At 38.6% G+C, this 27,902-nt stretch overlaps 2 protein-coding genes across 2 annotated transcripts; both read left to right on the top strand.

The window, feature by feature from the left end:
* The first annotated feature begins 573 nt into the window (after positions 1 to 573).
* On the top strand, positions 574 to 11,224 carry tmc1 (transmembrane channel-like 1). The gene is made up of 20 exons (XM_039659284.2): positions 574 to 1,168; positions 1,847 to 1,870; positions 1,952 to 2,435; positions 3,257 to 3,448; positions 3,520 to 3,610; positions 3,711 to 3,792; positions 3,896 to 4,002; positions 4,136 to 4,234; positions 4,648 to 4,790; positions 4,918 to 5,062; positions 6,781 to 6,975; positions 7,062 to 7,241; positions 7,390 to 7,542; positions 8,630 to 8,758; positions 8,837 to 8,904; positions 9,009 to 9,248; positions 9,694 to 9,819; positions 9,907 to 9,985; positions 10,313 to 10,406; positions 10,610 to 11,224. The coding sequence occupies exons 1-20, from the start codon at positions 1,132 to 1,134 to the stop codon at positions 10,840 to 10,842; spliced, it is 2,901 nt and encodes a 966-aa protein (XP_039515218.2). The 5' UTR covers positions 574 to 1,131; the 3' UTR covers positions 10,843 to 11,224.
* A 2,791-nt stretch (positions 11,225 to 14,015) lies between these two features.
* tmc2b (transmembrane channel-like 2b) lies at positions 14,016 to 27,346 on the top strand. The gene is made up of 19 exons (XM_039658427.2): positions 14,016 to 14,428; positions 14,903 to 15,320; positions 15,829 to 15,978; positions 18,044 to 18,134; positions 18,215 to 18,296; positions 18,396 to 18,502; positions 19,063 to 19,161; positions 19,248 to 19,390; positions 19,504 to 19,651; positions 19,739 to 19,933; positions 20,027 to 20,206; positions 20,322 to 20,483; positions 23,056 to 23,184; positions 23,728 to 23,795; positions 23,877 to 24,116; positions 26,173 to 26,298; positions 26,390 to 26,468; positions 26,564 to 26,684; positions 26,865 to 27,346. Exons 1-19 carry the CDS (start codon positions 14,356 to 14,358, stop codon positions 27,101 to 27,103), a joined length of 2,850 nt encoding a protein of 949 aa, XP_039514361.2. The 5' UTR covers positions 14,016 to 14,355; the 3' UTR covers positions 27,104 to 27,346.
* The last annotated feature ends 556 nt before the right edge of the window (positions 27,347 to 27,902 follow it).

Below are 27,902 nucleotides of genomic sequence, written 5' to 3' on the forward strand. Positions count from 1 at the left end.
TATTAATATATATTGTTGAGATAATTTAGGCACAGTTTAAGAAATATAAAGATAGATAACCTTAATAAGATTCAGTTAAATATGGCAGTATCAAGATTTATTTATAGAGCTCTTTTTTTCCCTTTCCATACCTCTAATATTTCCATGCTTCTTCTGTTCTGTGGAGCATTATCCCACAGGACACCTCGGGCATATATGAGTAAAATCTATCTTCCAATTAATTTCTCCGCAGACACATCCAGACTTTCTGTTTTTAGTCTTTATTGTATGAAAGCTTTGTATCTAATGTGCCAGCCAGATACTGTACGTTGTTTGATATACAGTAGTGCCCCTGCATCGCTTAGACTTTAACACTGCAGAACAATTTACGATGAGGGGGAATTTTATTTGAACAATTAGCATTTGGTCCCAAGTCAAATTCAGGTGTAGCAGGAAAAAAACTGTCTGTCTCAAAATCAGGAAACTTTGGGGGCCATTTTAAATTATTTTGGTAACACTTTATAAGGCCCCATTAGTTAATGTTACCTAATGCATTAAAGGATATACTAATGTTTATTATGTACAGTATGTATGTTTTTTTAAAAGTCTTTTACAATCTGATTCTGAATTTATAATATCTTATTTTCCGACATTAAAGTCATTCCTTAACATCTTGGGTATGTTATTTGTAAACCGATTGTACTTTTTCCTGCAAACTGAAGCTGTGTTTAAGTCATTTTTGCACTATAAGTGGAAGTACATAAGTGGCACTAATCTTCCGTTATCTGCCTCTTCGATCTTTCTATAGTCAGTCATTAGACCATCATCATCTATTTTGGCTTGATACTGTGTGACCTCCTTTGTTTTTGAAAAAAGAGTCATAATTCTGTTGAATAATTCAAAGGGGTGAAATTGAGAGGCTCTAGAGTTTCGACTGGTTATTGTTCCTGGGAGAGGTCGCTGAATGCTAGTAAAAAGTGAACTCTTCATGCACGGTACTCATCACCCTCCAGGTTCTGTTCAATCAGGCCATGGTCCAATGCTACATCATCGTCACAGACACACACACACTTTCACTCTCACTCACTCTCTCTCCTGTATGCATGGACACACACCCGCGAGGTCCCAGAGTGAAGGCCACTCAAGAGGAGGATGCCACGGCATAAACTCATCGCATCTGAAAGTGACGGTAAAGATGATTATTACTTTCTGTGTTTTTGACATATTTTTAACACCGTTTTTAACATGTGATGTTTGTGTTTATCAGTGTTAAGTCACAACTGATTTATAATTTCAACTTAATTGTAATGTTTGTCATTAATAATAAAAACTCATGTAACATTGTATGCAGAGAAACTGTCTTTTCCTTTACACAGTCTGTCTCAATACTTAAAAATCTGATCATGATTTTTTTTATTCTGATCAAATATTTATATAATATTTTGATATTTGAAATGTTTAGTTACTTAATTGTATGCTTTTTCATTTTGATGCAAACCTGTTGACTTAATCATGTATTTCAGCTTTTAATACCAAGGTGGTCATGCAGAAAATATGAACTTTAAGGATGTGTATGTGAACTTGTGAACGTTACTTTCATTCTTTTGACCTTTGACCCCCATGTAAGAGGACAGTTTGCATTGACACTGAAGATGAAAAGCACCATTGTGTCTATTGTGCAACATAGCTAAGCATGTAATGACCCGGTCAGCACTTACCGGTCTGGTTACACTGTGGTCAAACACAACAGACGTGAAACAGCTGCTGGGAACCCTACTTGTCTAACCTTTCAGGACTCTCTTCTAAACAATGTCTGGAACTTATGCCTTATTCTTTTGACTTTTCTGTTATTTGTTTGCCATTACAGTGAGCATTGAGGTGGAGGATGAAGGTAGGAAGGTTGACTGCTTTCTGTATGCATGTTTTTATTTTGTGCTGTATGTTAATCTATGTACAAACATTTTGCTTGTAGGGAAGGATAATGAATTCAGCCTTTACTATGTAGAGGTGGAGGAAAATTTTGAGGGAAGTAAAGAGAAGCAGGTGACACAAGATGGCAAACGGAGGAGAGTGAGAAATAGGGAAGCTAGCAGAAGAGCTTCAGAGAAGAGAACAACTGAGGTGGGCAATAAAAGAGCAGAGAAGAAACATGATAAACGGCACAAAACAGCAAGGAAAGAGGGTGAAAGACATGGAAGAAAGCAAAGAAGAAAGAATTCAGATGCAGAGGAGGCTGAGGAAGAAAACATCAGAAAGGAGAAAAAGAACATTAAAAATGAAAGAACTAAGACATTGAAGCTGGAGGATAAGAAGGAAAAAGATGTGAAGAAAAAGAGAAAGAAGCATGCAGATGCAGATGAAGACGACGATGTAAAGCATGGAAAGACAGAACACAAAGATTGTCATGACATGCCCTTGAAGGAAAAGAAAAAGAAAATTAAGAAAACAGAAATTATGTAAGTTTGTATTATTTTGTGAATCATTTTAGTAAATCAGTTTGGGATGCACCAACATTTTGGTCGACACCGATAACCGATAATACTTTATATTTGAAAGCCGATAATACATATGTTGGTCCAAATGTACATAATTTGAGAGTCTGTTTACAAAAACAAATGTCTCATCATTACATCCATGTCCCAAGCACACAATTATAATGTTCTCATTATAATTTTATGTAGCCTAAGCCATATGATAGACTCACACTGTTTCCTTGAAATTATTCCAATCATAATTCAAGTGATTCAAAAACCTTAATGGTGGACAGTGCGCATCTCAAGTGTCACAGGTGAGAGAGAATAATCCATTATTTATCGAATTTTAAGAAATCGGCCAAATTTTCTGACCGGGCCAATAACTATAGCATTAAAAATAAACGCAGATACCGATATGATGGCCGATATATATATATATATATATATATATATATATATATATATATATATATATATATATATATATATATATATATACAGTGCATCCCTAAAATGAATAAATGTATAACCACTAACTTCTGTCAAGTCTTGAAAAGATATGTTTAAATATGTTTTTTTAAAAGTATGTTTTAGCTTGTTAGAATATTCTTTTCAATGATGTTAAGGAAATAATACTATAATATTCAGCTTTTCTTATTTTATATTGTTTTATTATTAAAAGATTTTGCATTAAAGCAAAATTAAGATTTATTACAATTCTGAAATTCATGTAAACTTTTTAATTCAACTTTTCTCTGAAATGGTTTCTTGTTCAGCATACATGCATCCATTTCTCCTCCCAGCTCAGAGTCTGAGTCAGAATCTCAGTCCGACTCTGACTCCGAGTCAAAGGACAATCAGGTAGTGGGAGTTTTGGGATCTCTGACCCCAGAGGAGCTTGAAAAGTTAAAAGAAGCTGTGGACGAAAGGAAAAAGCTAATCGCCACACTGAGAGGAAAGCCCTGGCCCATGAGGAAAAAACTAGTTATCCTTAGGTACGTCACTGCTGTGTTTATGTTTATATCCACCCGCCTTCAAAATGCCAGCAATTTGTGTTCTGTCTCAGGGAGTCACAGGAGTTTGTGGAGAAATATGAAGGGGCTCTAGGAAAAGGCAAAGGCAGGAAGCTCTATGCCTACAAGGTCATGATGATGAAGGTGAGGAGAAGATAACTGTCATTATGAAACTAATGGAGCGGGAGATCTCCCTCTACAGTTTCAGAGTGATCATCATTTTTCTTTTTAACTTTGATTTCAGAAATGGATGAAGTTTCAGCGTGACTTTGAGAACTTCAAGACTGCATGCATCCCGTGGGAGATGAAGATAAAGGAAATTGAAAGTGTGACACCTTTTAGTTCCTGCTGTTTTTTTCTACTTCCTTTTTTTGCATTTCCCCACCCTCATCTTTTCTCATTTACAAACTTATTTTTATCTCCTTACAGGCCATTTTGGCTCATCAGTTGCTTCTTACTTCATATTTCTAAGGTGGATGTATGGCATCAATATGATTTTATTTGGATTGACATTTGGGTTGGTGATGGTTCCAGAGGTGAGAAATATATTAAATCCTGCAAAGTTTAAAATTATATAAGATATTAGTAATGAACACCACATTATTTCCTTCATTGCAACTACAGTAGCTCATTCTTAAATGTATCACGATCTCTGAATTTACTTTCCAGGCTCTTATGGGGAAACCGTATGGCAGTTTACCCAGAAAGACTGTGCCCAGAGTTGAAGAGGCCAGTGCCATGAATTTTGCAGTCTTATGGGATTTCGGGGTAAAATCAATAATTTTAGTCTACAATGATGCATTAAATCGATTAAAAGTGAGATTAAAGACTTTTACATTACAAAATTTATATTAATTAAAAATAAATGCTGTTCATTTGAACTTTCTATTCAAAAAGAAAGATCCTGACAAAAATCTTTCAACATTTATAATAATAAGAAATGTTTCTTGAGCACAAACTCAGCATATTACAATGATTTATGAAGGATCATGTGACACTGAAGACTTGAGTAATGATGCTAATTTAAATATATATTAAAATAGAAAAACATTTATTGTAAATTATATAAATATTTAATGTTTTACTCTTACAGACTCAAAATTTTGAACAATATAGAGCAAATACCTCGCCATCCAACATAATTTGTCTTGCATCTTAGTCCAGTACTTTTTTTCCCCCAGGGCTATGCTAAGTACTCTGTCCTCTTCTATGGCTACTACAACAGCCAGCGGGCCATTGGGTGGCTCAAGTTCCGCATGCCCCTCTCCTACTTCCTAGTGGGAGTGGGCACAGTGGCATATAGCTACATGGTGGTAATCAGGACGTGAGTGATGACAGTCTATATCAGAAATCTGTATATATGTTGAGTGTGTCAATAAGCACTTTTCATTCTGCCTCTTAGTTCATACACAAAACATTTATTTAATGATTCTCACACTCTTACCGAATAGTATGGCCCGCAATGCAAATGAAGAAGGTGGCGGAGATGACACTAGCTTTAATTTCAGTTGGAAGACGTTTACTAGCTGGGATTACCTCATTGGAAATCCTGAGACAGCAGACAACAAGTTTGCCTCCATCACCACAAGCTTTAAGGTGTGTATGTGTTTATTTTTATTTTATCCCCCCCCTTGTGCTGGGCCCAAGTCCATTTTGTCCATAATAGAGAAGTCTTATGATGGGAATGAAAATTCTCTAAAAAAAAAAAAAGAATTTGATATACCATAAAAAGATTCTGTGAGTTTAAAAGCTGTAATGCATTTTAAAAAAAGACCATGAACTGACAAGGAGCTGCAAAAAATGGCTATTTTTGGATATCTGATGTCAGACCCTATGAAAGCCTGCTCAGTCCACAGATCTACCCAGCCCTTGCGTTTCAAAGCACTGAGGAGGCCTGAAAAGGCCTAAGAACTGATCTATGTCTGACCAGACTCAGGAAGCTGAGTACTCAAACCAGGCTGTAGGCTAGATAAAAGAGGTTCCAGGAGGGAACCAATAGCAGAAAATGACCATTAGTCATGCTAGGGTACTAAGGCCAGTTGAACTGTGAGAAGCACCAGTTGCTCTAGCGGAGACCACTTACAAGGTGGCTTGGTGAGGCCTACTACTTGACAACCAGAGGGCTGGCTACCTAGTGCCTGAATCTGGGAACTACCTGGCAGCCAGTAAAGCTAGCTGTGCAGTTGCCCATCCTTGGGACTTCACCTTCAGAGAGGTCCAATGAGGTCCACCTGCCTTCAGCGAGGCCTGCTACCTGATAGCTAGTTGAAAACTGGTTATTGCTATGAACCCTGATTCCGGATGTCAGTCAGGGCTCAGTCTTGGAGCGGCCTGTTAAATCTGGTCGTCTGAAGTTTTCTTTAGGTAAGAAACTGACTGCCATGGCCATAAGGCCTGATAATAGGCCAACCGCCTGACAGTGGTCAATCCTACTTTCGGCTGATCATAATTGGGGTTAGCCTCCAGAGAGGCCCACTGAAGCCAATTGTCTGATAACAGTCGAGCACACCATGATGGGGCTCAGGGTCAGGGAGGCCTTGCTAAAGTCAATGCCTGACCATCTACACAACTGTTTGTATACCCCGTCACTCAAGACTCACTTAGAAGATTGAGAGGCCTTCTAGGGCTGAAGCAAGTCACTTCTATCAGCCAAACTGCCGGGGACTACTCATCAGTAAGACCTGTTTGGGCCTACTAGCTGATAGCCAGTCTATTCTGCTACTCACATATACTGCTAGCCTGGGAACCATACACCAACACAAATGTTGAGGCCACCCCCAGGAGGCCTAATAAGGCAAGCTACCTGGTCACAGCTAAAATGTATGTCCCAAAATGTAATGACTCCCTTCCAGGGAGGCCTGTTTAAGTTTACTGGCCGAACTACTAAGGCCAACCTCCTGCCCAGTAAAGAGGCCTGATGAGGCCTACTACCTACCGGTGCCGCCTTTGCTGGCAGATAAGCTTTTTACAGAAAGCATCCTGGTACCTAATCACATTGCCCATAGCAGTGTATGAAAAACGCGCCACCGTTTAGGAACAACTTTGTTTGGAACAACTTGCGGGTGAGTAAATTACGACAGAATTTTCACTTTGGGTGAACTATCCTTTTAAAGGCAAAGCATCAAAAAAGCCTGTTTCAGAGTCAGAAAGAGGGTGGAAATGTTAAATTAATTAATTTTTTTGCACCATATAACTTCTTATGAGGGGGGAAAACCTTCTTTCTTCAGGGGGAAAATAAACAATAATAAAAATAATGATATGACCCCTTTAATATGGCGTCTCTTGGCTTCATAATAAATTCAGCACTTTAACAGGAGACCATTGTGGAGGAGCAAGAGAGCAGAAAAGATGACAACATCCACCTGACAAGATTCCTTAGAGTGCTGGCCAACTTCCTGGTGCTCTGCTGTCTGGCAGGGAGTGGGTACTTGATCTACTTTGTTGTACGCAGGTCTCAGAAGTTCGCTCTGGAGGGACTGGAGAAATATGGCTGGTGGGAGAGGAATGAGGTCAGGCACATGTAACAACTAACAATGAACAATGGCAATCCTCTTGTTCATCAATAAAAATGAATTTAGCACGGTTGTACCTTCAGGTGAACATGGTGATGTCTCTTTTGGGAATGTTCTGTCCGATGCTGTTTGATGTAATCAGCACTTTAGAGAACTATCATCCACGCATCGCCCTCCAGTGGCAGCTGGGACGCATATTCGCCCTTTTCCTGGGGAACCTCTACACATTCATTATCGCTCTCATGGATGCCATCCAACTAAAGGTAGAGCTTCATTTAACAAAGACTAAAGCCCTCGCAGTCCCATTTTCAGTATTTGTGTTAATGATTTCCATCATTCTGCCACAGAATCTGTGCTAAATCATCTTCTTATGAAGGTAATGTATCTTCCTAACTCTCACATATTTTCAAGAGGGCAGAAGAGGAGATTGTGAAGAAGAATATGACAATATGGCAGGCTAACCTGTACAACGGGACTACACCAGACAACTCGACTGCTCCTCCGATCACAGCGCACCCTGCTGATGTTCCAAGAGGGCCTTGCTGGGAGACAATGGTGGGACAGGTACTGGGGAAGAGTGCTTAAAGCTCTTTTCATAATCCAAATTCCAGCACAACAGCGACACAGTACGTTCCAAAGCAGCATAACTCCTAACCCAACGTTGAGTGGAGAAAAATGTAGTAAACACTTGCAAAAACGTCCTAAACACTACCCCATCTTGAATTTTTTGGACAAGCAGTCCCATTTCGGACCAAAAATCACGGCATTTGTTGAGGTTATTCTGCTATTTAGGGCTGCTCAATGCTACAGACCAACAGTAACACTTTTTTTTCCTGTTAATTAATCTTCATTGCACATTAAAATGTTGGAAGGCGAAGTATTTAAACATTGAAAATGTACACCAGTCTTAAATTAGTCAATTAAAGACACTGGTGAGGTGGTTATTAATAACTTATACAATTTAAGATTTAAAGATTTCCACATTTCAATTATTTGACATATTTACATTAAATTAAACTACAGTTCAAAAGTTTGGGGTCAATCAATTTTTTTAAATTAATTAATTAATTAATTAATCCTTTTATTCGGCAATGACACATTGAATTGATCAAATGTGTTGATTACAATTAATCACATTCAAGTGTTGATTAAAAAAAAAAGAATTCATGAAGCTATAGAATAAAAGTTTTTTTGTTGTTGTTTAAAAGCGGAGGTCATGTTAAAGTATTCTGGGGGCCGTGAAACTTTTGTGAAAATTATCAAAGATGCTGGTGCTGGCTGGCAACTTATTTTCAAAAACGCTGGTGGGGAAAGGGTTCAAATATATTTAAAAATAATTTTTTTTTAAATTATAATATTTCAACATGCTGTTTTTAATTGAATTGTCTTGGTGAGCATAAGCGATTTTTTCATAAACATTAAAAAACTGGTAGTGTATACTGTAAGTATGATATATGTAAATTTAAGCATTTCATTAAAAATTGTTGAAAAATATAAACTTTTTTCAGACGAAATACAGTTTGCTAAATGGAAAAGCAAGTACAAATGCTTTGGCATTAATTTTATTTTCTAGTCTGCATAAAGTTACAAATATTGAGTGTATTTTTGAACAAATCCTATCCTATGTAATGCTTTACATCTACGTCCACAGGAGTTTGTTCGTCTCATCATTTCTGACACAATGACGACTTACATCACTCTGCTTATTGGGGATTTCTTCCGTGCCGTACTGGTGCGATTCCTAAACAACTGCTGGTGCTGGGATTTGGAGTTTGGCTTTGTGAGTATCTACAACACATGCAGATCATGTGTCAGGGAATCCCTCTTATTTATAACTAAAGCGTGCTTTCTTTATTAGCCGTCCTATTCAGAGTTTGACGTCAGTGGGAATGTTCTGGGGCTGATCTTCAACCAGGGAATGATCTGGTAAGAAATATCACCATATTATGTAGGATGTTTTCTTTCTTTCCGAATGAAACCAACCAGTATACCTCTAAATCTCACCAAATATTTGTTTGTGTGTGTACCAGGATGGGGGCGTTCTACGCTCCATGTCTTCCAGCATTAAATCTTCTACGGCTTCACGTGTCCATGTACCTGCAGTGTTGGGCGGTGATGTGCTGTAATGTGCCTCAGGAACGGGTCTTCAAAGCTTCAGGCTCCAATAACTTCTACATGGCCATGCTGTTGGTCATCCTTTTCCTTTCTACATTGCCTGCTATATACACCATTGTAACCATTCCCCCCTCCTTCGACTGTGGACCCTTCAGGTTGGAAATTTTAGTGTATGATCAGAAATGGTGGGGATTATGGAGAAGGTCTGTTTAGCATAAGAACTGAGTAATAGTGTTTCAGAAATTGGTCAGTGTGGTGAAAGCTTAAATTAATAATAAATACAAATTATTAGACTTTAGAGTAATGGGCTCTTAGTTATATCTGTATGTATAACATATTTATTTAAAAATTAAAATTTAAAAGCCAACAAGTCAAATCGTTAACACTAGAGGGCAGCAGAGTGCAAGCCATGTCTGCAATTTTCTCACATCCTTTTACCATTAGGGTACATAAAGAGTTTTCATGAAGTCGACATAAATAAACTCAAATTAAAAGATAAAAATAAACATACAAGTTTATAAAATGATTAAAATATTCGACGAGGCTGAATCCATCTACCTATTCGTTTGTTAGCCCACTTAATTATAGATTTTTCTGCAGTGGGAAAAACCGCATGTTTGACGTGATTCAGGAGACCCTGGAGACAGACTTCCCTGACTGGTTCAGTAAAGTGTTCAGCTACGCCTCGAACCCTGGACTGGTGCTGCCCTTTCTTCTGCTCTTGGTGTAAGTGGGAATGTCTAAATCCATCCATATGTTTTTCCCTGTACTCATACAAAGATGTGTGTAATGGTGTTTTTTCTGTTATTTTAGCCTTGCAATATATTATCTGCAGTCCACTTCTAAAACATACAAAAGGGTAAACATGGAGCTGAAAAAGAAACTTCAAACAGTAAGTTGGCAAGACCAAATGTCTGTTCAAATACAGTAAATGTCAGTTAAAGGAATCGTTCACCCAAAAATGAAAATTCCTACTAACCTTGTAAATGAGCAGATGATATTATGTGATTTTACCTCTAGGTGGAAGCACTAACATTGAATTGACATAAATAATAACAAAATAAAAGATTTAATCATTAGTAAAATGACTAAGCATTGTTATTGTTATTATTAGTTCGCATAGACCTAAATATATTATTTCAATTTACATAGATCTAGTCATTACTGTTACTTGTCATTTATTGTCATGTCACTGAATTCTCCAATTTTGCATTTACAGCAAAATGAGGAAAACAAGAAAAAGAACAAACTTGCAGCCTTAAAGACAGCCAATGAACTGGAGCAACAGCGCAGCAACAGCGCCTCCGATTTGGGTGAGAGCACACTGAACGGGTCACAGCTCCCATCAGTCAGTGCACTAGACAGCATCTTGGAACCAGTGTAGGGAAACTTTCCATTAATGTGGTGTGTTTGGGCAACAGGTGGCCACAGTCTTAAAACAACATGCCCTTGTTTCTGTATAACAGTGTTGTTCTGAGACAGCAGTTGAAAGGTCTCTCTGCCTCCTCTTTCTCAGCAGTGAATGAAGAAAGCAGCAGCCTAGATGAAGCAGGGCATCACAGACAAGCTGGGCAGAACGGTCGCTTTATTCACCCATCACAGAGTCAGCATACTCAAAACTCTGGACCTCCCGTCACCGCGACCCACACAACTACCAGAACCCCTGCATCCCGGGGCCACACATCATCTGGACATCTTCCAGGTCACCCACATCAGTCACAGAAAAACTCTCACTCAAACAAAAGATAAACAGCACAGATATAAATAGATGTGAATCTCTATGTTGCAATACACAACATTTGGCACTTATATGACACTTATTTTATGTTTTTTTGCTGATATTGTTAGTACAAATACTGTGCCCAGGCCTGCCGCACATGTCATGCATGTCTGTTATGCATTGCTCAAGGTGACTATGTAACTCTAGATTGATACGTCTTGTCTCTGTGAAAGAGAAATGACTGCTCTTGTTACACGCTGGCCAAACTGGGCTAGAATTCTTCATCCCTTGATTTGTTTCATGTTTTGACTCATGTTTTATATATATTTTTAGTTTTAGAAAAAATCCTCGATTTTTAGTTTACATGCCAATTACAATTAATTATTAAAAGGCAGCTGATAAAGCAAATATTTGTGTGACGAATATGTTATTCTAAGAGCTACACAGAGGTGGAACACGTGTGTCTTATTTACAGTGGAAAGTGATTGGACATTTACGCTACACTTAAAAATTTATAAAACAACATTTTAAGCCAAGTGACATTTATGATAGCAAGAATACATTTTTAAAAAATACAAAAAGAATAAAAATTTGAAAGAATCACATAAAACCACAGATATAAAAGACAAAAGACACTTTTTTAACAGGCAGCTTGTTAAAAGTAAAAAAAAAAGGGTTAGGATTATTTGTTTGCAGTTTCATTCATTTTTAAGTGGAAAAATTGCTTTGTTGCGGGCCAGTGTAAAACCCAATTTATTCTTCTGCGTCGAAGTCGCGCCATAGCTATGCCGTAGCCATGACGTCACGTACCCTGACGTGTGGTCCTCTCAAAAATGTAACAATGCATCAAATCTACGTGGACCGCAAATGCTGTGATGGGTCTGCTAGAACCCCCATGCTCCCTCTGCATGTGTAATTGCACGTCAATGCGGACAAAGTATAAATGAAAACCAACACGTAGCTTACAGCTTAGAGGCTCCAGCGTAGGTCCAACGTAGTAGTATATATCACCCTTAACTGTCAGCACCGTAAGAATCCCAAAATGCATCCTTATGGGCCGTTTACACAAAACGTGTTTTTCCGTTTCACTGTGCTACTTTTCCATTGATTTTCAATGTAAAAGCGATAGACGGACAATGTGCTTAACCGTTGTGTTTGTGTCTTTTGCAGCATCTGCATGGCATGCCAGGTGTTTCTCAAATCTGGTCCTGGAGGGCCACTTCCCTGCAGAGTTTAGTTCCAAAACTAATCAAATACACCTGACAAAGCTAGTCAACAAAGTTACTGGAAAATTGCAGGTAAGTTTGATCATGGTTTGAGCTAAACTCTACAGGACAGTGGCCCTCCATGCTGGATTTGAGGAAACCTGACCACTGGTTCCATTCAAACCGTTTGCGTTCAAAAAGACCACAAAATGTTTCCTGTGACTATCAGCGTTATATTTACGTGGTGTGACATGGTTTGAGGCTTACCTACCCCAAACCTTAAACCTACCCTTAAAACAATGCAAACACAGTGTTGGTGGTAGCACAATCTTATAAGTAGAATTATTCGTCAAGACACTAGCCCTTAACCACCATAGATCTGGTAGCTAAATCATTTTTGAACCGATTGACGGCTTGGCTTTGCCCACCATTATGCCTTTGGTCTCCATTTCATTGTTTCCCTATTCTCAAATCCATGCAGCTTTATCTTGATCAGCGTGTCAGGTGACCCACAACATTTCCATGCGCAGTACTGTATTCTTAAATCTGCTCTCAGCTCTAGGGGTGTCTAATGTCCTGGATTATTTTCCAACAGCCACAGATTTGGCAGCGAAGATGCATGCGACTCACTTGTCATTCCACGGCCCATGCTGCTCTGTTTGGGGTTATGCTGTGTACAGTGTACCATTTAAGTGAGGGGAGCTGGTTACAAACCTACTAGAGGATGCTAAAAAGACACTCTTAAAGAATATTAAAAATATATAAAGAGCACCTGTTTTGAAGAGTTCTTACAATCCTTAGAACCTTAGGATATCCCTGTATCAAATCTTGACGATTATGTATAAGAAAATTGGCACATAAGTTTCATTAACAATGCAAATGGTCATTTATAATTCATGGGCAGTCGTCATTAAGTATTAACTCGAGTCATTTGAGATTTTGTTTATTTGTTCATTTAGGTCATTGTTAATTGAAAATACAGCTCATTTGATATTATTTTAGTAAGAAATCAAGAATAGCATAAATAAGAATAATTAATTCATTAAATTATTAATTGAATCCTAAATTAAACTTTAGTGTCAATATTTTTTACTGTGTTTATCCAATTGAGTTGTCCAATGTATTGGAATTGTTTATCTCAACTTTTGGAAGTAAATACAACTCAAAAACCACAAAATATAATGAGTTTAGATTTTCCACAGTGTTTTTGCATTTATTGCGAACCTTCCTTGCGGTCAGCGCCGGTCACTACAGAGAAACCACTTTTATATGCTGGATATCTGATCTGTGTGAATGTAGCTCTGTTACCAGATGTTATAGTAGTAGACCTCTTGTATATAATTAACTCAAATCAATTAATGCTTAGAACTTCCTGTTGACACACAATGCCTCATCATTTACACACATTAAGAACTAAGACAGACATGGTTAAACTATACTTCAGTATCTCTTGTCCTGAAATGGAACCAGGAAAAAAAGTGTGGCGTGGTTGAACTTTTTTCATTCAATAACATGAAGAATGATACATTTGTCGTGAAGAAGAATAATTTAATCAGAACTTACTATCTGTTATAATTTTCTTCTTTTAATTCTAGAAAAATTATTTCAGGTGTTAATCATGAAACTCGGGTATACTTGCCATACTTTATTTAGCCAACTTGTTTGTGTTGAGGTATCATGAGGGACACCGGGATTATTCACTGAATATTTGAATCTTGAATCTGCCCTGTACACTGGCGTTTTGTTTGCTGGCTCTCACGGCTTTAGATCTTGACTACCATTATCTGTAGTCAAGGAGACATTTGATTCCTTTTTTTAGGAGTGGAGAGCCTGTTAACAGAGACCCACCTGACAGTCAGGTGTGTCTTCAGCTCTAGATGCCTCGCTAGATTGAATAGCAGGACTTTAACTCAAACCGGCAAGATGCCTCGCAGAAAAAATGATATTGCGATAACCGTGGATGATGGTAAGTAGATTTGATTATCAGAAGAGGATCATTCTAATGCATGTTGATTCAATTTGATTCAGTGCAGACTGTTTGTTTCAAACGCATACATCTAGATACGTATAGGTTGGGTGACTATTTTTAACTTGTTTTATTTACTGTTCTGATATAGTGCAGTTGATGATTTTACAACTGGCATGTGTTGTGTGGTTGTGTTAGGGACTTTTTTAAATGATGACCCTTATTTAGCAGGTTTACCTAATTTGCTAAATGTTTTAATGATTAACACAATATATCATGTTATTATTATATTAAGTACACTTATCTGACAGGACGTTAAATAGTTGTGTTATTGAGTTATTGTGACAGTATTTTCAAAGTGAAAGTAATTCATGATATTAATGCAGTGTGTGTGTGTTACAGTTGGGATGGAAATCGATGCAGAATATGATAGTGGAAGTGACGGTAAGATGGTTGAATTATAAATTATTGATTATTGTTTATCATTATTATTTATTTTAATTTTACTTTCGATATTTGATAATATTGTTGTATTATTTTTAATTAGTATTTTGAATGTGCATGCCATGCAGTGTAAAATGTATTTTTTTCAAATATATTATGATATTATGATATATATATATATATATATATATATGAAGAGTTCATATGCAAAAGCCTCTAAATGCCATTTGAAATTTTCTTCTTGAATGATGATTTTTATCAAACTTGTATATTTAAGTTCAGTAATTTCACTTAAATAACAATTAATAGGTAATTATCATTGCCAGTGAAATTACTGAAGTGAAATTACTGAACTTAAATATACAAGTTTGATAAAAATCATCATTAAAGAAGAAAATTTCAAATGGCATTTAGAGGCTTTTGCATCTGAACTCTTCGTATATAAACACACACTCACTTTCTCTATCTTTTCAGTGGATTCAAAAAGACGAGCAAACAGCAGGAATAAACCGAAACCTGCTGCTCGAGGAAGGAAAGCCAAGCCCGCTGATAGCGTGGAGGAGAGCGATGAAGAGGAGGAGGAGACTCCACGGAAGAGGAAAGGCCGAAAGAAGAAGGAAGCAAGTGAAGACGAGAGCGAGGAAGAGAAGAAGGGAAGAAGAAGGAGAGCAGGAGGTGCGAAGAAGAGGGCTGCCAAGAAAGATGACTCAGAAGAGGAGAGCGAAGAGGAGAAAGGAGATAAAAGAAAAGGAAGGAAAAAAGGCACAACTAAGAAGGACAAAGAGGTGGAGAATGTCAAGGAGAAGAAGGGGAATGGCAAAGCAGGAGAGAAAGGAGGGAAGGACAAACAGGAAGATAAGGATAAGAAAAAGAACAAAGGCAAAAACAGCAGGTGCAGTATTCTCTAGCCTCCCTCTCCACGCCACACACACACACACCCACATGGTGCCGTTCACTCCTCAGTACCGCCACTGCCATACACATCTATTGCCATAAAATAACTTTTGATTGTTCTCAACTATACATATTACAGCATTTTTTGGTAAAATGCAGCCAAGGAGCTACAATATCTGAGCAACTTTTATTTATTTAAAGATTCAATCATTCACTAAACCTATAGGGTCAATTCAGGGCGATTGGGACACATTTTGCCATTGAAATGACTTGGAAAAAGTGTTATAGAGCAAGACATCATTTTTTGGTTTCAGTTGGACATTTCATTCTTTTTTCTTTTTCTTTTGCCTTCCAACTGATGATCTGGAAGTGCTTTTCATGGCCATCCTGCCCACTAGAACTTTTGACTTGACTTGACCAAAACAACTGTATCCTTGTGGAAGATACTGTTAAACGGGACTTAAAGGACTGACCGTTGACTCTTGGGTCTCGGCTTTGTTCTGCAGCGTTTCATCATCAGATGACAATTCAGAAGACGAGTCTCTGTCTGAGGGAGAGATGACCCGACTAAAAGAGGAAGTGGAGGAAAAGAAAAAGCTGATAGCGACACTTCGGAACAAACCCTGGCGCATGAAGAGGAGACTCAAATGCCTGAAGTAAAACGGATTTCCTCCTACTCATTGTTTAAGCTCTTGTTTCAGTCACCTCTTACTCAAATGAAGTTAATTTATTTAGCATGAGTTTCATGTTTGTTTATGTGATTCATTAAAGCGTACAAGTTGCTGTGCGTCTGCTTTCTTGCATCTTCTCTCTTAATGCACTTTAAGCTGATGTTTAAAGGAGCTCTTTTTGGCTACACATTCGTACAGGCTTTTAAAAACTATTTTTAGGAAGCATGGAAGTATGATATGGGGCTTTTCAGAATCGCCGTCATCCAAAATGCGCTCGATTGTGCTTTGAGATAAAACACTTGACACAGAGACTATGCCAATGCATTCATTACCTAGTGGCCTCCGTCTGAACCTTTACCTCAGACTGCCCAGTGGAATTGACCAGTGTGGTTGACAAGTGAGAGTCTGGACAAGTGCCCTCAGAAGTTAGTAGAGACTGAGACACTGCCCAAGACCGCATTAATAGCATGGGCCCTGAAGCTGTAGGGCAAGAAACAGTGCCACATAGGGGACACTCACTTGGCAAAGCTTCTACATGGGTAACGTCTGGTAGGTGAGAGGAATGCTACAGTTTCATGAGCTTGAGGCTGTTTGTTTTATGCATGCTGATGTGTCTTGAGGGCAGTCTTTGCATGCATGTTTGGGTACAATTCTCTTCAGAGATATCATGTACAAAGTGTCATAAGGTCACATGGTCATGCCCAAACAATACATGGATGTCGATATGTCCCGCCACAGGTTACAATGACGTGCTTTGTAGGTTTTTTGGATTTTAGACTGAAGTTTAATTGCTGTAGTTAAAGAGCTAAACAGTTTTCTCTGTAGATGGATTTAACGTTGAGTCCCTTTCAATGTAATGCTAGCCTTAATATATATTATGTGGAGGATTATTTGAAAGACTGTTATAGTTTTTATTATAAAGATATATATATATATATATATATATATATATATATAGATATAATAAAAACTATATCAGTATCCCTTTAAAAAAACATTTGATTATTTCGCTAATTGCCAAGGACAGATTTCTCATTTTATTTAGTTTACTTGATGTACTAAAATAAATAAAACTGAAATAAAACAAATAAAACAATGTTTTAATTATATATATATATATATATTAGTGCTGTCAAACGATTAAAATATTTAATCGCGATTAATCTCATTAATTTCATAGTTAAATTGCGATTAAAAATGTGCGATTAATCGCGGTTAACTATGAAATTAATGCGATTAATCACAATCAAATATTTTAATCGTTTGACAGCACTAATATATATATATATGTACTAAAATAACTAAAACTGAAATAAAACAAATAAAATGTATTTAAAAAAAAATTGTATACATTTTATTTGTTTTATTTCAGTTTTAGTTATTTTAGAACATCAAGTAAACTAAATAAAATGAGAAATGTGTCCTTGGCAATTAGCGAAATAATTAAATGTTGTTTTTTGATTATTTAAATATTGTGTTTCAAGTAACATATTTTTTTGTGATTTGAGTTTTAGTTCAGTTAACTACAATTACACTGGTCCCCATACTATTTCCATGTGAAAATATTAAAGGGTTGGTTCACCCAAAAATGAAAGTTCTTTCATAATTTACTCACCCTCATGTCATTTCAAATCAAACCTGCATGACTTCTTTTCTTCTTTTGCCTATACAATGAAAGTCAAAGAGTTCTAAAACCACACTGGACCCCACTGACTTTTATTTTATAGACAACCCCCCATCTGGACCATTCACATGCATTATTCATTGATGAGTTAATTAATTGGCTGTAGGCTCTAGTTACAGAGCGTGAAGGTTGTGAGTGAAACATGATATTGTTTTACCTATTTGTCTCTGGTGCTTACTACACAATGCTGAATGATAATTCTACACATGTATAGCAGCATGCAAATATTACAACCCCAACAGGAACAGGGAAAAATACTCATGCCCTGTTGAAATCTGAAACAAAAACAAAAAGTTTGTTTAGATATCGTGTCATACGTTTTATTTCCATGCTAATACGAGTTTCTACGTATATCACTTATATTAGAGAAGCCCAGGAGTTTGTAGAAAAGTTTGAAGGGGCTTTGGGCAAAGGAAAAGGGAAGAGACTCTATGCATTCAAAGTCATGATGACCAAGGTACAGCATTAAATATTCCATATTGACATGCTACATTTCAAATGCAATCACTCAATATTTTTTGTTTGTTCGTTTCTCAGAAATTAATCAAATTCAATAGAGACTTTGAGAACTTCAAGACAGCCTGCATTCCCTGGGAGAGTCGGATAAAAGAAGTGGAAAGTCTGTTAATCTCTGTATTTTTTAAGTTTTTTATCGAAATCTGTATTTTCTGAGTTCAGTGTGTTTCTTATTCTCTTCTCATCTGTTTTATTCTCATAGGTCACTTTGGGTCATCTGTTGCCTCCTACTTCATTTTCCTGCGCTGGATGTATGGATTAAACCTTGTTCTCTTCGGCTTTGTGTTTGGACTTGTTGTTATGCCAGAGGTGAGATGTGAGGCTGATGTCTTTGTATAAACACCCTTTAGGCAGTGTACACTACCATTATTGTGAAATTTTCTATTTTCATGTATTTTAATGAGTCATTCTTCCTGTGATGGCAAAGCTAAGTTTTCAGCAGCCATTCCTCTTGTCTTCAGTGACACATGATCCTTCAGAAATCATTCTGCTGATTTGCCTTTCAAGAAACATTTCCTATTATTATCAATGTTGTGCTGCTTGATATTTTTGTGGAAACCATGATTGGTCAGACTGGTTACCCAAAGATTGGGGGTTTGATTCTCAAATAGAGCAGGAAATGCATTAGATGCCCTTGAGCAAGACACCAAACCTCCAATCATTCCCCTGGTGCGCCACAGCAATGGCTCCCCAACTGCTCCGGTTGTGTGTTTCCACTACTTACTGCTCCGGTTGTGTCCACTAAATTGGATGGGTTAAATGCAGAGGACAAATTCCAAGAATGGGTTATCATACTTGGTCTTCATGTCATAAAAGAGGAAATAAAAATAAAAGCGACACTAATATGATCTGTGTCTTTCTCTTCGTAGGTACTGATGGGAATGCCTTACGGCTCCCTTCCCAGAAAAACTGTCCCCAGGGAAGAACAGGATACTGCCATGGATTACTCTGTCCTGTTTGAGTTTGGCGTAAGAATTTTTCACTATTGAATTCAGTGTAAAAGTGAGATTGCTATCGTCTTATTTGGATTATACCTTTTTTCATTTTTTCACAGGGTTATTGCAAGTACTCTGTTCTATTTTATGGTTACTACAATAATCAACGAAGTATTGGATTCCTCCAGTTCCGGTTACCTCTTTCATATCTTTTGGTTGGTGTTGGGATATTTGGCTACAGTCTAATGGTGGTTATCAGAACGTGAGTCTATTGACCGTGTCACTCTGTATAGGGTTTTGCTCACTGACAATGATCTTGTTGCTGATAATGTGGAGCCTCTTTCTTTCTTTTTTTAATGGCCTCCCTTCTTCTAGAATGGCAAGAAATGCCAATGAAGGAGGAGATGGAGCAGAGGATAGTGCCTTCACCTTTTGCTGGAAGCTGTTTACTAGCTGGGATTACCTCATAGGAAACCCAGAGACAGCTGACAACAAGTTTGCGTCCACCACCACAAGCTTCAAGGTTAATAACAGCAATACTATCAAAGAATGGTCCACTGTGTTTTGAAAACGTCTGCATAGACTGATCAAATGACACATTAACCCTCAGGAATCTATAGTGGATGAGCAGGAAAACCTGAAGGATGAGAACATTCACCTACGCCGCTTTCTACGCGTCCTAGCCAACGTTCTCATTCTGTGCTGCTTGGGTGGGAGTGGATTTCTCATCTACACTGTGGTCAAAAGATCTCAAGAATTTGCCAAAAAGGACAGGAATGAACTGACATGGCTTGAAAAAAATGAGGTACCCCTTTTCTTTTACCTTTCAATTTATTAATGTGATGGCACATGAAAAAAAAAAAAGGAAATTGTGAAATTCTGTTTCTTCTTTGGACAGGTTGAATTGGTGATGTCCCTGTTGGGCTTGGTGTGTCCACCTCTGTTTGAGGTTATAGGGGAGCTGGAAGACTATCACCCTCGAATCGCCCTAAAGTGGCAGCTGGCCAGAATCTTTGCCCTCTTTCTGGGCAACCTGTACACTTTTCTGTTTGCTCTGTTTGATGAAGTCAATGCAAAGGTATGACCATAGATGGTCTAGTAACCATAAACATAATGAAAAGGGGATATTAGTCCTTACACATATACCTGTTACATTTTATGTTAATCATTTCTTTGGTATTGTATGTTCACAGCTTGAAAACGAGAAACAGATCAAAAATGAAACCATCTGGGCTCTTAAAGAATACTATGAGAACTACACCTTACACCACAATGTCACAGAAAACATTCCCCCTCCAATGACCTCACCAGCTGATGTCATCAGGGGGCCATGCTGGGAGACAGAAGTTGGCATTGTAGGTACCGTCAGCACCCACATCACCATCTGCAAACTTATCAGTAACAGTCACTGCTTAACCCTATTTTCAATGGAAAGTAGCTAAAGCCTGCTCATCAAGTTACTACATGTCGCTGGATGACGTAATGCGCCAATTGTCAGTACTTTACATCTGTTTTTTTCTTTTAATCAGTGTTCCGGGACCTGGTGGTCTTAGTTCAGAGGCTTCTGTAGCGCCTCCCAGAGGGCAGGAGGGTGAAAAGTCTGTGTGCTGGGTGACACAGACTTTGATGATTTTCCCTGCCTTTTTCAGACACTGCTTCCTGTAGATGTCCTCTATGGAAGGAAGTGGTGCTCCGGCGATGCACTGAGCGGCTTTCACCACCACCTACACCGCCTTCCGGTCTGAAGCAGAGCAGCTACCCTAATCAAACTGTTATACCATTGGTCAGGATGCTCTCAATGGTACAGCGGTAAAAGTTCACCAGGATGTCTGATGTCCTCAAAAAGAAGAGGCGCTGGTGAGCCTTCTTGACCAGCTTAGAACAGCTGATCGTCCAGGTGAGATCCTCGGAGGACTCCCAGGAACTTGAAGCTGTTCACACGCTCCACAGCCGTTACCTTGATGTGGATGGGAGTATGTGGGTCAGCATTTCTCCTGAAGTCCACAATGAGCTCCTTGGTCTTCTCAGTGTCGCACCACTTAGCCAGACGAACCACCTCCTCCATGTAGGCGGCCTCGTTGCTGTCTTTAATGAGGCCAATCACCACGGTGTCATCTGCAAACCTAATGATGTTATTAGAACAATCGACAGGTCTGCAGTCATGAGTGAGGAGGGAGAAGAGGAAGGGACTCATCACACAGCCTTGTGGTACACCGGTGTTCATTATGATTATGGATGAATAGTGGTTATCCGGCTGGTCAGGAAGGGGGGGAGACGGGATTTGGGGTGTGCTATGACCAGCCGCTCAGCACCGCTACATCAGTGGGGGAGAGAGTCAGTGGTTGGTGGTCTAAAGTCACCACTGCCTTACTCACAGTTGTTGGGTTACCCTGCTCAAAACCTGAATAAAAATTGTTGAGCTCGTTGAGGAAGGAGACATCAGGGGATGCAGGGGTGGATTTGATGGTCCTGTTGTCTGTGATGATCTGGAGTCCTTGCCACATATGGCGGGGTTTGTTGGAGATTGATGATTGGCATTTTTGATGTACCTCTTCAGCTTAGCTCTGGCTGTACTGTAGGCCTGTGCATCCCCTGACCTGAAGGCGGTATTAGGAGGAGACGGACATCCCGGTTCATCCAAGGCTTCTGGTTGGGGTGCATGATGATCTGTTTCTGGGTGGTGACACTGTGTGTAGTCGTGGAGATGTGGTCCAGTACAGATGTGGCATACTGGTCCAAAACTTTGTGGATGAACATATTCCAGTCTGTGTTTTTGAACTGGTCCTGGAGCACAGCGTCTGTCCCCTCTGGCCAGACTTTTATTGTCCTCACGCGTTGAATTGAGTGGTGAGTATCGAGGTGTGAGGAACAGGGTGAGATGGTCCAATTGTCCAATGTATGGAAGGGGTATTGCCCTGACATAACTTCATCTGCCTTTAATATCCCACAATCCTGTGCTTTTCATTCTGTGACAGTTGAGCTAAGAAATAAAGATCCCATCTGAAAGTTGCGGTTGCTGGTCAGTTTATGTGTGAATGTAAATTTTTGGCCGACGATTAATAATTCATTACATTTTGTATAGCGCTTTTCTCGGCACTCAAAGCGCTTTACATAGAGAGGGGAATCTCCTCAACCACCACCAGTGTGCAGCATCCACCTGGATAATGCGACGGCAGCCATATTGCGCCAGAACGCTCACCACACACCAGCTTACTGGTGGAGAGGAGACAGTGATGAAGCCAATTGGTATGTATGGGGATGATTAGGAGGCCATGATGGATAGAGGCCACTGGGCAAATTTGGCCAGGATGCCGGGGTTACACCCATACTCTTTCGAAAGACATCCTGGGATTTTTAATGACCACAGAGAGTCAGGACCTCGGTTTAACGTCTCATCCGAAGGACGGTGCTCGTTGTCAGTATAGAATCCCCATTACTATACTGGGGCATTACATTACTATACTGGGATTGGCCACTTTTGATGTCATTTCTAATGAGAAATTACTATTGATATAAAATATTCACTTAGTTTTTACCAATGGTCCCTCTATTATGCCTTGGCTTAGATCATTTAACCATTACGCTGCCTCAGAAGTCTGTCTGAAATCAGATTTGTGTGTTACTTTTGTGCGCAAACGCACAAGTGGAACAAGAACTTAAGTTGCTTCAGTCTAGTAAATGTTCGTCTTGGAACATTACTGACAATACAAGTTTTACATTTACTTAATAAAAATAATTTTAGAATTATACTAAAAGGCCATTAACTTGCTAAAAAAGTGTGATCTTCCACACTTGTGCCGAAGGCATGCAGTAGATTGTGTGCAACAGGTTTTTATGCAATGGTTTGATTTGATTTGAAATTCATGTATCAAAACATAATACAGTAGGCTTTATATGGTTAAAATGTACTGTTTTATTTCCTTACAGGAGTTTGTGAAGCTCACCGTATCCGACATCCAGGTGACATATCTGACCATTCTGATAGGGGACTTCCTGCGAGCCGTAATTGTCAGATTCCTCAACTATTGCTGGTGTTGGGATCTTGAAGCTGGGTTTGTAAGTCCAACCTCACACCCTGCTGTTATTCAAGTTACTCACGTAACACTGTGTAAACAAGCTTTAACAGTATCAATTGGTTGACCTCTGTCGGATGCACATTTTAGTTAAGTTTAGTTCCTAGTAATTTAGTGATGATGGGACGTTCCCATCAAAAAGAGGGCAGCTGTTAGAAACCTGACTGACAATGATTATGTCAGGTTAAGTAAATTCTCATCAAAAGTTTTTTGTGCTAAGAAATGACTGCTCCATATGGCTTTGCCCTGTCGCCCTCATTTTCCTGTCACTCGATATAGGTAACATACTACTCATTCATCCGAGGTCAACTGAACACCATGAGAAGGTGGCAGGATAGGTGATAGGGCTGCTTTACAACCAGAGTCACAGAGAGACACACTACACCATTCAGGGCACTTAATTACAGAGAGAGAGAGAGAGAGAGAGAGAGAGAGCAAGCGAGAGGTATCTTTTACTGTGACATTTCTATCTGTGTTGTCATGCATACAGATATTTATGCATGTGTGTGTGTTTGTGTTTCTGCAGCCATCTTATGGAGAGTTTGACATCAGTGGTAATGTACTTGGGCTCATCTTCAACCAGGGAATGATCTGGTAAGATCATGCGAGTGAAACACAGCATCTCTGTGATGAACAGTGTGATGATTTCGCAATCACATAATGTGTGTATTTTAGGATGGGCGCATTTTACGCTCCTGGGCTGGTGGGAGTAAACGTGTTGCGTCTGCTGAGCTCCATGTATTACCAGTGCTGGGCAGTGATGGCCTGTAACGTTCCCCATGAGAGAGTGTTCAAAGCCTCACGTTCTAATAACTTCTACATGGGATTGCTCCTCCTCGTACTCTTCCTCAGTCTCATGCCTGTGATCTACACCATTATGACCCTGCCACCGTCTTTTGACTGTGGACCCTTCAGGTAGCTTTTTAACCTTATCAAGGTGTATATACTAATCTTTGAAAAGACTCACTTTGGTCAAAATGGGAAAAAGTTTTGTTTTCTGTAGGAATAGATTTGCTTTCCCTATTCATGTACTAAGTATGGAAGTCCATTTACGCCACATGAGCAAAAGAAATCATGCTTTGGTAAATCATGATTATGACATGACATACTACGTTATTAAAAGATAAGACTTTCAGCCTTTTGCCTTGAAACATTTTAAATAAATAACATTGAAATAGCTTAACACAACAAATGTTTCCCCCAATTCAACTGAAAATGCAACATTTAATGACTTCTGCAGTTGCAAAATTATTCAACCCCTTCATGGCAAGCATCTTTAGTACTTAGTAGAACACCTTTTTGCTGGTATGACCTGCTGCAAACAAGATGTATAACCAGACACCTGCTTCTGGCAGCGTTTCTGAGGAATCTTAGTCCATTCCTCATGAGCAATGGCCTCCAGTTCAGAAATATTCTTGGGTGTGTGTGCTGCAACAGTCGCCTTCAAATCCCACAAGAGATTTTCTATGGGGTTCAAGTCAAGTGACTGTGATGACCATTGTAGAATCTTCCAGGACTTCTTCTGCACCGAACCCTGTACGTCAGTGTCTCTAGGAACATTTAGTGCCTTCGCTATCTTTTTGTATCATGTTCCTTGTTTGTGAAAGGCAATGATAACTTCACTTAACTTTTTGCACCATTCTTTTGATTTAGCCATATTTCTAATATGCAGTCAAATGTGACACTCAACAAACCTAGCCATTTCAGATATTTCATTTGTTCTAGCTCAAGCACACCTGGTGCAACTAATGAAGCCCTTGATTAGTTAGTTCAGGTGTGCTAACCATCTGAGACAACACCTTTTTTGCAGATTTGTGCTGTTGTGAGGGATTCATGCCGCGTTCCAGGCAACCTGTAACTCGTGTTTTTCCAACCTTATACCCGTGAAAGTGCACTGGAACGGCAGTCAAACCCGTGACTCCCCCCCCCCCCCCCCGTGAACTCGTACTAGATCGATGTACTCCCAGTTACGAGTTCTGACGTCACATAGCCCGTGAACCAATACAAAACTACAATGACAGCCCCTACGGATGCAGTTTTTCTGCAGGCGGTACACGGTGAGGACACTTTAGGACAACATAACGTTAACTAGTTTTCAGTCCATTGAGTGCAAGGATAAATTAATACCAAATACATTTCCAAATATACAAATAATAATAATTATAAAGTAAAATAAAAGGTATAACAGCTTATCTTGCCTCATGCGCTATTTTTCCTCCTCAGTTTTCCCACAAATAAACAAGGAGTAAGCACCTTTGGCGTTAGCAATTATTACAAATGCACGTGAGCCCCGTAAAGTACGCCATGCTGGTTTGTTTACATCTAGGTAGTTTGGCGTGAATGATCTGGAATGCTACAAAGTCGTAAGTCGTGGTTTGAAGTCGTGATTTACGTGCTCAAAAACCTGCCTGGAACGCAGCATCAATTCAGGAGTTTGAATAATTTTGAGACTGCAAAAGTCTCAGTTGTTGCAATTTCAGTTGAATTTGGGGAAACCACTTAAAACATTTGTTGTGTTGAGCTATTTCATTGTAAACAGCTGAAAGTCTGTAAATGATGCCAATAAACCTGATTAATAATTCCGATTAAAGCTGTAGGCCTATACGCACAAAGTATGTCATCATTTTGACTTTTTGTATAATAATTTTGGCTTTTTATTTATAGAGTACCGAATGTACAAAATCATAAAAATCTCAAAATTACTTAATATGTCTTTTATAATCTCAATTATGCATGATATTTTTCTTAATTTGGGGGAAATGAGCTTCCATGATTAAAGACAAATTATTACAGGAAATCTTATAAAGTACTTGGCTGGATGCAACTTACTTAGCTAAGAGGTTATAAACAGTGATTAAATAAACATAAATGTGTGTTATTTGCTGGATATTTTGAAGTATATTGAAGTTTAAAATTTTCTGTGTTGAATCATAATTGTCCTGAGCAATACAAGATCCACGTCTCTCCACAGTGGTAAAGATAAGATGTACGATGTGATCACAGAGACTATAGAGAAGGACTTGCCACCATTTATGGCAGACATCTTCAGTTATGCATCCAACCCAGGCCTTATAATTTCTGCAGTCCTGCTCATGGTGTGAGTAGTCACCTAATGTCAAGTATAAAGGTAAATGTTATATGATGTATTTGCATTTAATAAAACGATCTGTCTGTCTTGCCTCTGACAGGTTGGCTATTTATTACCTGAATGCTGTGTCCAAAGCATATCAGAATGCTAACATGGAATTAAAACGCAAAATGCAATTGGTTGGTAAACTTTTTTTTTTGTGAATGATGGTCAAGTTGTCTGACATGATCAGCATTGTCAGCTATTGGTTTATATTTTCTGCTCCATCATTTAGCAAAGAGATGAGGAGAAGAACAGGAGGAACAACAAGGACAGCACCAACCAGGTGATGAAAGACCTAGAGGATCTTATGCCCAACAAGTCTCTGATTCCCCCTCCATCTGCTCAAGAGGCTGGTCAGTGTGCTACAATTCGTTGAACTAGTTATGGCATGTTTCTTTTGCCGTGTTTCCCCTACTGGTGTTCACATAGAAGATACTTCCAAACTCTTGTGATCTTCAAACTTGTGTGTGGAACAGTCTTCATTCACAATGGAGTATCTGTTTCTGTTACATACTTGCCATTTTTTATTACAGAGAAACCAACTGACCAGCTTAGCAAGTCACCAAAAGTGACAGGCAAACCAGGCGCTGCAGCCACCGGGAAAGGGGTACATGTTCAGAGAGATGTGTCTTTGGCTGCGGCAAATCCTCGGGCACCAGTGACTCGCCCTCCTGGTCCCAGGCCGGCTGGGCCTCTCCCAGGTAATGGCCGTGGACCTCCACCAGGTCAAGGGATGGGAAGAGGGAGAAGTGGACCACCACCACGAAGATAAGGCTTTAAGAATGTATACAGTCACACACTCGAGTCATTTATTAGATATGGATCCCAGTCGAATTGTAATACTATTACAGTGAGGAGGTAAAGCTCAATTAAATAAAAAAAAATATAGATTTTTTTTTTTATATAAATCAAATTTGCCAGCAGTGAGAAGGTGATGATGTTGTAAATATTTTTTGTGTAAAATGTATTAGTATGCTATTTTAAAAAAAAGTGCAATAAAAGGTTTATGGATATACATGTCTGTGGTGGTTCATTCATCAAATAATTTCCATTATTATAACAAACAGATCAGGATTCTATGAAATAAACATGTTTTCATGATTTGGATTCTCTTTCTTATGAGCCTTCTTTTTGTACCTTTGCTTGGATAGTTGTCAAAATTACTTAATATATTTTATAAAAGATAAATAAATAAAATAAAACAAATAAAAAAAATAGTATATATTTAATATTTTGCAGATATCAAGAGAAAACCCGAAAAAAATCTATTTAAACTTTTATTGAACCTTTTTAATCAAACTTTCACAGAACAAATGCAACACTGTTACAGCAATATAAAATAGATAATCTCGAATTAGATTTGTTTTCTTAAATGTATTATTCTTATTAAATATTTTTACTAAGTCAAATCAAATTATATGTGCAGTGATAAGTATTGGGAATCCAGTGTGTTCAATAGCTTACCACCCAGAATCCAGTCATTATTTCCTTGTTTCATAATATATGTTCCCACCACATATTAAATAATTAAGTAGAACAGAAGGCTACTTTAATTACAGTAGTTTCGTCTA

The sequence above is a fragment of the Pimephales promelas genome, chromosome 4 (assembly GCF_988280905.1).
Source record: "Pimephales promelas chromosome 4, fPimPro1.hap1.1, whole genome shotgun sequence".
NCBI lineage: Eukaryota > Metazoa > Chordata > Actinopteri > Cypriniformes > Leuciscidae > Pimephales > Pimephales promelas.